Source organism: Octopus sinensis, linkage group LG16, assembly GCF_006345805.1.
Source record: "Octopus sinensis linkage group LG16, ASM634580v1, whole genome shotgun sequence".
NCBI lineage: Eukaryota > Metazoa > Mollusca > Cephalopoda > Octopoda > Octopodidae > Octopus > Octopus sinensis.
Window position 1 is genome coordinate 13,480,571 of NC_043012.1, and position 11,567 is coordinate 13,492,137.

The following is an 11,567-nucleotide window of genomic DNA, read 5'->3' on the forward strand; positions in this document are numbered from 1 at the left end:
AATCTACAATAAAAGCATGAGATAAATCTGCCACATAAACTATCAATATATTATAGAGTTCCCTAAAGATAAAAAAGCAAAATGATCTCGATAGACGGAGCAGAAAAACAGAACGTTTTTACAGCGGGTTTTCATTAACACAGGCAAATATATAGAGAGATAGAAGTGTACAAATACACGCACGCACATACACATACATTTTCAAGATCACACGCATACTTACCTACTTACATATTTATATTCTTCTCTTTATTCGTTTATAATTTTACTTCTTTCAATCGTTTCACTGCGGCTATGCTGGAGCACCTCCTTTTAGTCGAACCTATCGACCCTAGGACTTTGTAAGCCTAGTACCTTTTCTATATTTCTCTTTTGCCGAACCTCTAAGTTACGGGGACGTAAACACACCAAGTTCGGTTATCAAGCGATGTTGGCTGGGCAAACACATACACACACACATACATATGTATGTATGTACGTATGTATGTATGTATGTATGTATGCATGTATGTATGTTTTCTAAAGCACTCCTGTCGTCAAAAAATGTACATACATTTTTATATCGAAAATAAGCAAAAGGACACGGGAAAAGAAATATTGAAATGAACTTTATTCTTTAATTTATTCGCTCAGACGTTTGATATCATCACAAGTTATATCACCTATATATCAGGGTTTATGCTGTGTGAGGTTGAGGTTTGAATTTCCCTCATCATTTAGACTATTTTAACTTCGTTTTTTCTCGCTTGTAAACATTTGATGCAAATAATATAAATTTTACTTCTAATGAATTGTTCTACTCTAACCATAGTAAAACCTCTCACCGTTTTATATGCTTCTAATTTTCTTCATCCAATTCGATTCTATATATTGTTATATAGTCCTTCAAAACAGCTGTGGTATTGTGAGGATGTCAATTACTCACTCTATCTAAAAATGGTGACAGTTGTTGTTACATAAACGTAAACATTGTCAGACATCTTTTTATGAATTCCGTGGCCTTTCTGAAAAATAGTGAAAATTGTTCGAAACTCGGTTGGAGTTCCACTGTGTACTTCAAACATGCTAGGTTTAATAAATGTGTCCAGCAACTCAACATAACCAGCAGCATAATTCTTAGTCCTTGTGGGAAGAAGCGACATCTTATGACAGGTTCGTCGTTGTTCTGCTCTCTCAGAAGAGGCAAACATTCATATTTCCTGGAAAAGGGCGGTGCATAAATCTGTGGGTATCAGAAATGATCTTCACATAAGCATTTGTCATTTCCTTTAGACTTTTGAGTTTCATGGAAGTTTTACCACACCAAAGTAATAATGCTAGCCAAATTCAAGAGGGTTAATTGACAGATAGGCACGGATAAAATGATTTTGAGTCGATTTTATACATATAAATAGGTCTCTCAATATATACCTACATCTAATACCCCCTTACTTACTTACTTACTTGTACTTGTGGCGACATTTACCCTGGTCGGTTTGAGTCGGCTTCTTCCTTGGAAGAAATTTCTTGGGAATATGTGGATTTCACAAGCGGTCCCCAACAATCCCGCATGTAGAGACATCCTGTTTGCCGCAGATTGTCAGCAGACGCAGGGACAGAACGACCGAGTAGCCGCCGTTTGCCGAAACCGACACTCGGAGGATTTTCACCAGACCGCCGTCTGCCGTGTTGTGGCCCTAATACCACTCGGTGTCAGACCAATCCACCTTGGGTGGCCCTACCAGGAACCGAAGTTCCCGACGGCATAGTGCTGACACTGACCGTTGCTAGCGTGTGAGGAGAGGATGTCCTAATAACCCACCACTCATACACCTGAAGTACTTTGAAGATAGACCTCACTTATTTGCTATGATCATCATCGATAATATTTTGAAGCCCTTGAACGAATCAGAGTGTCCTTATTGAGTCTGAATATTCAGAATGTTTTGTTCTTTTCAATAGAGTTGAATAACTCCCCCCAGAGACTTTCAATTCAATCTAAAATTTGTGTACAAAATTAAAAAGTTAACAAATTTTAAATCACCTGCCCCGTTTATTTGACAACAATGACTGCATGTCTATTAATTTCTTGTATTTGCATTTATCGCCATGGAGATTATTAAACTGATAATTATGAAATGGTACCCAAAAGAAAGTAGAATTTCACAATATTATTTTATTCATTTAGATTTACATGTTTACACTTTTACATGTTTACAATTTTATTGCAATTTGAATTATTCTACATTTCAAACAATGTCGACATCCAGGCGCGTTTCCTCTATTCGAAGCAATGCTGAAACTCTTGCGAAGTTTTTTTCTCTTACCTCTTCCACATCGGCAAATTACTTAGCATCAGCTTTTGTCACCATTGTTGAACTTCGAGGAAAGGTCTTGGCCAACTTCTAACTTTTCTTTCAGTTCACGACTCCCATTCAGTCGTGACTGGTTTTGATCTTCTGTGAGTAAGTGAGGTACAAATTTTGCTGCAACTCTTTTCATTCGCAATTTCTCGATCAAATTTTGTGTGCAAGAGCTCCTGGACACAAGAGTCATATCACAAATTTCGTCAATAATTTGGTAACGGTCCTCCAAGACCAGTTCATGAATCTTCATGAAGTTTTCATTCGTTTAGGAGGTGCCCGGTCCTCTTGAGCGCGGTTGGTTATGAGTGACCATACGTAAAGCGTGGTAACCACTGGTAAAAATGTTTCGCTCATGGCAGCGCGCTTGCAAGCTGTTTGAAGTATGAAAACTGTTTCAGCCGCCGTTTTCCCCAGCAGGAAACAAAATTTTATGGAAGCACGTTGTTCTTTCGTTTCAGCTATCGGAAAAATCGACGAACAGGGGAGAGGGACTGCAAAACAAAGATGCTCCACGTAGCAGTAGGAATATATCAGACGACGCCAGTCGGCAGACTAATGCGTTAGGTTTGTAGCTGTTGATAGAAATTGCAGCTGTTCCATTTTATTTTGATTTTTTTTCTTTTAGCACGAAGTCATTTCTTTTAAAGGAAATCAAGAAGTCGATACCATCGACATTTGTATTTACCTCCTACTCATTTGGTCTATAACGAAATTGTACGAGCGAATAATTGAAATAAGCAAAGTTTGAACCAAGAAGAGAGATGTATTGATTTAATACAGGTAACTACAATTAAACAAAAGTTGCTAACCATTTTAAGTTTATTCTGTCATTTAAATGCATTTTATATCTATAAAAATTATCTAAATACACGGAACATCCATTACAGATTATTACAGCATGTGGATACTTTCCCATAGTTTTTTTTTTATCTCCTGGTTCACAATTCTTCCAACTATTGATACTGATGTTACGTGATTTTATTTTCTGATTCAACATTAGTTCTCAATTCACACATATCGCTAAGAGATGTTATTTTTGCTATTTAATACCACACTCTGTGGTGATTTTACATCTTGTATTAGTAAAGAACAACTGAGATAAAAAATAATACATGTGATTCTGTGGGCTAGGGTTAAAATGATCTAATTCTGTTAGCTTGAAGGTAAATGTAAACTTGTGTAATCGCGTAGTACATTAAATAGAGAAGTTTCATTCTGATGACACCATAACTACTATACATTTGTGTTTATGTATATAGGCTGTCGGTTTTATTGTGATTGTAGGTGTGATGACTTTATTAACCTGCGTGTGTAGGCGATGATTATATATACATATTTCCCGCGAAAATTTTTCATTTCTCTTTTATTGTTCCCTCCGCACGCTGGGTATTTTGTATTCATTTTCAGATTTTATGAACCGCTATTCAATTGTATTAAACAAACACGATAACATATGAAATATTCATAACTAAGTCAGTTACGTATTCAGTGAAAAATATATTTTAATGTATAAATGCTTATTGAACAAACAATAATATACAATACGCAAAGAGAGAGGAACTGCTAAGCTTCATCACATATATTTCTTAATGTATTGCTATAACGAAATAAAGCAATATACTGCGACAGACAGAAATGGTATGCCGCTATTGCTCATTTATATATACTTGAACTGCTGTGGCTATTTTCCAGGAATGAGTGAAATATTGTAAACACTGTAATACTTTTTCTCCAAATTATGAATTATTATAGAACCTCGAAGACTGATAGTATCACTTAAACTACAATGTGTCCGTATGGTTAAGCGCCGCATCAGGGTCAATTCTCTTCTATTGTAGCCGCGAGCGTTGTGAATGAATTTGGCAGATGGAAACTGTGCAGAAGCCCAATGTATAACTATATATGTATAGGGATGTTTGTGTGTCTTTTTTCTTTGTTCTTCACCTCTTGGCTATCAGAGGTAGTTTGCGTATGCCAAAGCAGTATTGCAACTTTGCTTTAAAAAAACTAGGTAGTTGATTTGTTAAGGTAGATCATTCAATGTGAAACAAGGAGTGAAACAAGTAATATGAGTATTAAAATTCAAAATTGTTTTAATGTTTTTTGCTTCCTATAATTTCCAACTTTTTCATAAAAGGAGTCATTTTCTAGTATGGACAATGCTAGGAATTTATAGTATTATGTGTCCATCACTACCACAGCACTACCTTTTTCTGCTTCTTTGATTATCAGGTCTTTGTCGCTTTTTAGCTGTAGTAGGTATTTTCATTGTATGGTGTTCAGGTTAGGTACAATTTTTAGTTCATAGATAGTGAGAGGAAAATTCTGGATACGGTTCTAGAAGTTGCCTAGTGTTTTATTCCTTCCTTTGAGTGGTAGATGATTACTTTTGTCTCTCATTAGTGATTCATCATCGTTGTTGTAGTTGGTTAGTGCTTCTAACAATCGAAGTTTTATACAGGATTCTGCAATGTTATCTTTAATTTCATTGGTGTTGGGTCTACGTGGAGTAGGTGTAAATTTTAAACCTTTAGCTAAAATACGGATTTTTGTTGTGGTGAGAGATTTCTTAGATAAATTAACCATTTTGGGTTACTCCTGTAAGATATATTCCAACGCGTGTCCCTGTGTCTCTGTATTCTGTCTAAAAAACGCTGTGTGTTGTAATTAGGCTAGAAAGTTTTAGCGGTGTCAGGATTGCTATTGTGGGAGAATTGTTGTGTAGGTAAGTTTGTTGGGATTATGTGGTGCGGGTGTTTATGTTGAAATGAGTTGTAGGGGTGTTCTAACCAGAATGAGTTGTATGGGTGTTGTAATTAAGTTGGAGGGACTTCTCAGTGTTAGGGTTGCTATTAATGGCGGAATCTTATTGTAAGTGTGGTGGTGGTTGACATCCCAGTGGGGTAGATTTATGTGTCTGTGTTGGATGTTTGATCTGCGTGTACGATTATTGGTTTCTGTGAATGAATCTGCTTTGGATTTTCTTTTTTAAAGGGGCTTGTCTGAGTTGTAGTTCCATTCACAGTCGTCTTTCCATAGTATAATATCATTTTGTAGAAGTTGTTCATTGGCATGTATCGTGAATTCCGTGTTCATCTCGTCATCGATTGTTTTATTCTTTTGTTCATGATTCTCAGCTCTGTGTTTAAGTAATTCAGTTTCTGTTCTAGTAGTGCTAGTTTCTCTCTGAGGATTCGTTGTTGATCTGGTACATCTGGGGTGGATTTGATTTGGGTTTTGCGTGGCAAGCTTGATGGTGTGGAGTTGATCCATTTTTCATATATTTGTGCCTTATCGTTATTTTTTACCATTTTCCCGAATGAGAGTTTTCTGCTGTTGCGTTTTTGGGCCAATGCGGGTTTTAACTAGGCCTGCTGAAGTTGTTGTGTTTTCATTCGGAGTGGGTGATTTTGTAGTGAATCTGTTATGGGATTCTTTGTGGAAAAGTTAGTAAACAAATCATTTAATATAGTGCATAACTCACGTTTTACTTGTCCTTCCCTGTAGAATTGTTTCTTTGAAATTTTTCTAAGTCTTCAAGTTTTTGGTGGTATATTCCATTGATTTTGTTGGTTAAAGTGACTATATGACGTGAAGGGTTTCTCTTTGTCTGGGTGAAGAAGTAGTAGCACCGAAAGTTGAATTCATATGCTGAGGAGTAGGTAGGATCCCCTGCATGTTTCTAGTTGTTCGATGAAAAGAATTGAAATAATTGTCATTATTATTATTTTTCTAGTCCAGGGGTGTTTCTTACTGGTATTTCCCATTAATGGAGATTCGTATTGTAAGGCTGGTAGTGGTTAACTTCCCAGAGGTGGCGTAGTTTTGTGTGTCTCTGTTGGAAGTTTGATCTGTATGTACGATTATTGGTTTCTGTGGATGTATTTGTTTTGGATTTTTCCGTATCCAGAATTTTCCTCTCACTATCTATAAACCAACAATTGTACCTAACTTCAACAACATACAATGGAAGCACCTACTACAACTAAAAAGCGACAAAGATCTGACAATCAAAGATGCAGACAAAGGTAGTGCTGTAGTATCGATGGACGCAGAATACTATAAAAACCTAGAATTGTACATACTAGAGAATGACTTATTTTTATAAAAAAATTTTCAATTTATAGGCAGCAAAAAAACAATTCAAAACCTTGCAACTTTAAAACTCCGACATGGAAAAGGCCTGACAGGAAAAAAAAAGAGTACATCACAAACTTCAAATGCAAACGACACCTTTTCTATGTCTTCCCCAAAATCCACAAGAGTCAAATAATTACTAATGCCTGAAAATCAAATCCAGGTCTATACATAAATATCACAATATCAGAAGACTTAAAATTAAGGCCTATTATTGCTGGCCCAGCCTGTGAAACACACTGCGTAAGCAGCTTTCTGGACATACTATGAAAAACTTTCCTGAAATACATTAAATGTTTCATTAGAAACGACATGGTCATGCTAGAGCAACTACCAAAAACTACCAACGAAGAAATTCTATTAGTCTCCTTCGATGTCATCAACCTCTACACTAACATTCCACATGACTACGGAATAGGGGCGATCAAATTCTGGTTAGAAAAATACTCCGAGGTTCTCCCGGACTGCATAAACCAGACTTTTGTCATCGAATCCCTATGGTCATCCTACAAAACAATTACTTCCTATTCGATACAATATACTACCTCCAAAAATGCGGTATTGTGATGGGAACAAAAGACCCGGAAATGATCAGCATTCTAAATATGCACAACGTACTAAAATGCGAATGGCAAGACAAATCACTCAATAGGGTTACATACAACGGAAAGTCCATTTGTCTTAGACGTACGATCGACCTTGGCGTATAAACATATGCTGCTTTGTATGCGTGTGCAAGCGACCACAGGTATATATACATATGTTGATACTTCAGTTGTGAAGTATGTGAACCTGTACATACATGGGTGTGCGAATGTTTACGTTAACTCTAACGCACTCAAGCGATCAACAATACCAGCTCCAACAAAGAATTTGTTTCACCTAACTACGTAAGCTAAATTTCTACGTTATTTCGAACGAATCTTTTGCATTTTACAAAAATACAGACGTCTATTTAATATATTTATTATTCATTATGATAAAATAAGTTATTTTCTTGCTTTTGTGTTACGAAACAAATTTTGCGTGAAGTCTGTTAGGAAGAAAGAAAAGAAGAGGAGGAAGAAAGGGGGGCGCGATAATATTAAATAGTTAATGTCTTTAAGGGGGAAAATGGTTGATAAAAATAATTACCTGGTTCATTAAAAATTTAAGATCCAGTTCACTGGGTGAATCTTTACTGATTACTTATTTTTATGTAGCTTTGACTTTAATGCCCCAGTGAAACAGATAAATACCACAGGGCTCATTCTAAGGATATGTGTACGAAACGATCGTACCGAGATTTTAATCCATTCTTGTTGCTTTTTTCCTATTTGTAATCACCCCACTTGTCGTATGGTTAACACCATATAGATTTCCGGTACATCCTAGTTAAGGACCATATTCATGTGAATTCTTTAGAATTCACTTGAATCTCAATTACTTAACCGATTATATATATATATATAAATATATATATAATATATATATATATATATATATATATATATATATATATATATATATATATATATGCATGTATATATGTATACACACACACATGGGAAGACAAAGAGAAAAAGAGAGAAAGAGAGAGAATCAGACAGACAGAGTGATAGATAGATTAACTGTACAGTTGAAAATAGGTATAAATTAATGTCTCCTTTCTATAGTGAGGCATTTTTCTCCATACTATGTGAATTTATCTAATGCGATGTTAAATATCTGAAACTTTTCAATTCTTTCATCTTCATTTCTATTTCCAGGTCATATGAATATAATTTACGTTTTATCCAAGGTCACACTAATTGCTACAACACTTATACAATGTCGAAATCCATAGCATGATACATAATACATGTTATACGAACATATTTACGTGTAAAATTTCATTATCTTTACTGACAAGCTTTGCTGTCATAATTTATAAATAAGTTTAAAATATGAAGAGTCTTCTTTTTGGTTCGGTGTTCAAGGAAATATCACACATTTTTTATATCATCGTCATTTCCATCAAAAATAAAACAACTTTTAATTTCATTTTTACTTATTGCTGTGTAACTTATATTGAATTCTTTATCTGTTATTTGAAGATGTTGAATGTGGAAATTTTGCTTCAGTGCTCCTAGCAAATTGAAGAAAAAAATTATTGATAAGATACAATAATAATTAAAAGGCTTCACATTGTTGAAGAATATTTCTCTATGTATTTTTTGCCTTAAAATAGAAGACTTCTTCGTTATGTATAAAAGGATATTTCATCGATTTTTTCGTTATTTTATATATATATATTGATGATCTGTATGGTTTCTGAGTAAGCGATCAATATTCACTCACATATATACATAGACCTCTTTCATCTGACTACCATTTATTTCATTATATGGTTACGTCACTTTCTCTCTCTCTGTCTCTCTCTCTCCCCCTATCTCTCTCTCTCTCTCTGCTTTTCTATACTCACTTCCTCTCTTCTCCTTTGTCACGCTTCCTTTTGCTCCTTTCAGAGACTGTAGCACATGTGTTATACATCATAACTTTACAATTAGCTGGAGTAGTGACATGGCAGAGTCGGCAGAAGTCTGGGTAAAGTACTTAGCGACATCCGGTACGTTTGTACGTTCCGAGTTCAACTTTCCCCACGATCAATTTTGCTTTTCCACCTTTTGCGATTGGTAAAATGAATACCAGTGGAGTACTGCGGTTGATTCATGGACTTCACATTCCTCTCAAAAAACTGACTGTCCCGTGCAGAAATTGAAAATATTGCGGCGGGCCGGTAGAATCGTTAGCACGCTTGACAAAATGCGTAATGTTATTTCTGAGTTCAAATTTCGCCTAGTCCAAATATGCCTTTCATTCTTTCCGGACCGATAAAATAAAACTACCATTTCATCACTGGTCCCCATTTAATTGTCTTATCCCCTCTGCAGAACGTGCTAGTTTTGTACCAAAATTGGAAAACAATATTGGAGTTAACTGATAGAGTTTTCAGATGATTTATTTATTAAGAGTTGGTATATTACATTAACTACTCTGAAACATTATGTTATTATTACGATAAACACGTTGTTATTTCATTTTAGACTCAAGTTCGTTAAGTCATGAATAACGTCATGTTAAGTGATTATTTCAGAAATTATATCCTATGAAGTAAGTCTTTTAGATTTAATTCATATTTATATAAAAGTTAAAATTACCGCCTGTAAAAGAGAAATCAGCGTTGGGTTTATACAATAGAGTACATTTTCAGTACTATAGATCAATAGAGTATGAGTCAAACATTTACATTAGATACACTATATTGCGTCTTTTCTTTTCTACATAGAGAATCATTTCAAGTTATATAAACTAGAACAGTATATTACTTATTGTATTAACAACTTTTCCCGGCGTTATTCTTTCGTAATATATATAAATATATGATAACAGAGAATAAACTATACCTTTATATACGCCCTCGGCATGATACACATAGAATCCATATACCCATTAAATCACTCTTTACTATCTTATGAATACGAATACACCCAGCGGAAAGTATTTAATAATATAAAATATTTGGGGACAATGATGCCATAATTATAGCATCACTTCGTTTGAACACAAGACTTATGGATCAGGTATAACCAACAGGTAAACAACTAATCGTTCGACAGAGACTTAAACTACTTTTTTATTCTTAAAGAAACTGAGAAACACTCCGACACGTCAAAGGTAAGCCCAGGGGATATACAAGAGCGTGTTTAAAAGAAGCATAAAGTATATTATAAACATTTTCTATGAAAAGTTTAAAGGTAAGTCTTACGCGGAAAATACTTTCCAAGCGTTTGTTCTATATATATATATATATATGTGGGTGTGTGTGTGTGTGTGTATATATATATATATATATATATATACATATATATATATATATATATATATATGTGTGTGTGTGTGTGTATATATATATATATATATATACAAGTATATCCCTTCAATAATGATAAGGTGGGGAATCCAAATGCCAAACTTGGTTGAAACAATAACGTAATGATGAAAATCCTTTGGTTAATATCTATCAAAGGAAACCAACACAAATATACTTTAATGTATAATATTACAAAATAAATAAAAATTAAATTCCAACAAAAAATTTCAACAGAACATTTACCGATATGTAAGCATATATTTCTTCTTTACTTGCTCGATTTTTAACCAAAGAAAAGCCTCGAAACTATACAGTCTTACCTTTAATATGTCTCACGTTCTACTTCACATCTTCCTCTCCTTTACGTAGACTTTGAGTAGCATCCTACTGTATTTTCTTTTTTATTCCTCCATGCCTGCTGCTTCGTTATTTCTACTTTAATAAGCTTCAACGGAACAACAATTGTCCTACTTTGTCTCCTGTAACCAAGGGACATACACATGTGCAGAGAAATATTGATCACATTTACCGAGTAAGATGATTTGCATAAAACAAAATAAGTAGAAGAAATACTTCATACAGTTCGGTGGCATGTAGATGAGCTGTTACAGCGTGTCCCAACAGTCACTAATGAGTTTCAAGTTTTAGTAACTTCCTTAAACTTAGAAATAAAAGCATGATATGTTGATACTATATAAAGGACATAATGGAAAGTAATATGCACTAGTCAAATTTGGCAACATCACTACAGCACAAATAAAAAATGACATCGCTTAAATGGCATCCGTTTTCGGCTTCGCAGGCCGTGCACCTTCCAAAACCTGCACCATAACACCCTCAAGAGTTTCAGATCCCATTTCTCTGATTGCAGTACCGGGAGATTATTCTCTCGCTAAATCATTGCCGTAGCATATGCATTGTTTATCTTGCAGTATGGCAGTCGCCCCATCTAGCTGAACCATGTATGAAGTCTATTTCGAATGGCCTTCATGTCACCCAGTGTTGAATAACCCGGATTTGCCTTGTGGAGATACCTGAAACGGAAGGTTTACATCAACAAAGCGGAGACCCTGGCGCAACTGAAGAACATCAAAAGAGAAATCAGAGATATGGGGTTTGTAATTTTGTAGGATGTTATGGTGCAAATTTTGGAAGGATCATGGGCATGCGAAGCTGAAAATGGCTGCCATTTA

The 11,567-nt window shown here is 35.0% G+C and overlaps 1 protein-coding gene across 1 annotated transcript in view; it reads right to left on the reverse strand.

Moving 5' to 3' along the window:
• The window catches only part of LOC115220601 (neuronal acetylcholine receptor subunit alpha-4-like), a 7,240-nt gene extending 2,309 nt beyond the window's left edge, over nucleotides 1-4,931 (reverse strand). The window contains exon 1 of the mRNA XM_029790750.1: nucleotides 4,789-4,931. Coding sequence (XP_029646610.1) covers nucleotides 4,789-4,931 — 143 coding nt within the window. The remainder of the gene's footprint in view (nucleotides 1-4,788) is intronic.
• Nucleotides 4,932-11,567: the final 6,636 nt, after the last annotated feature.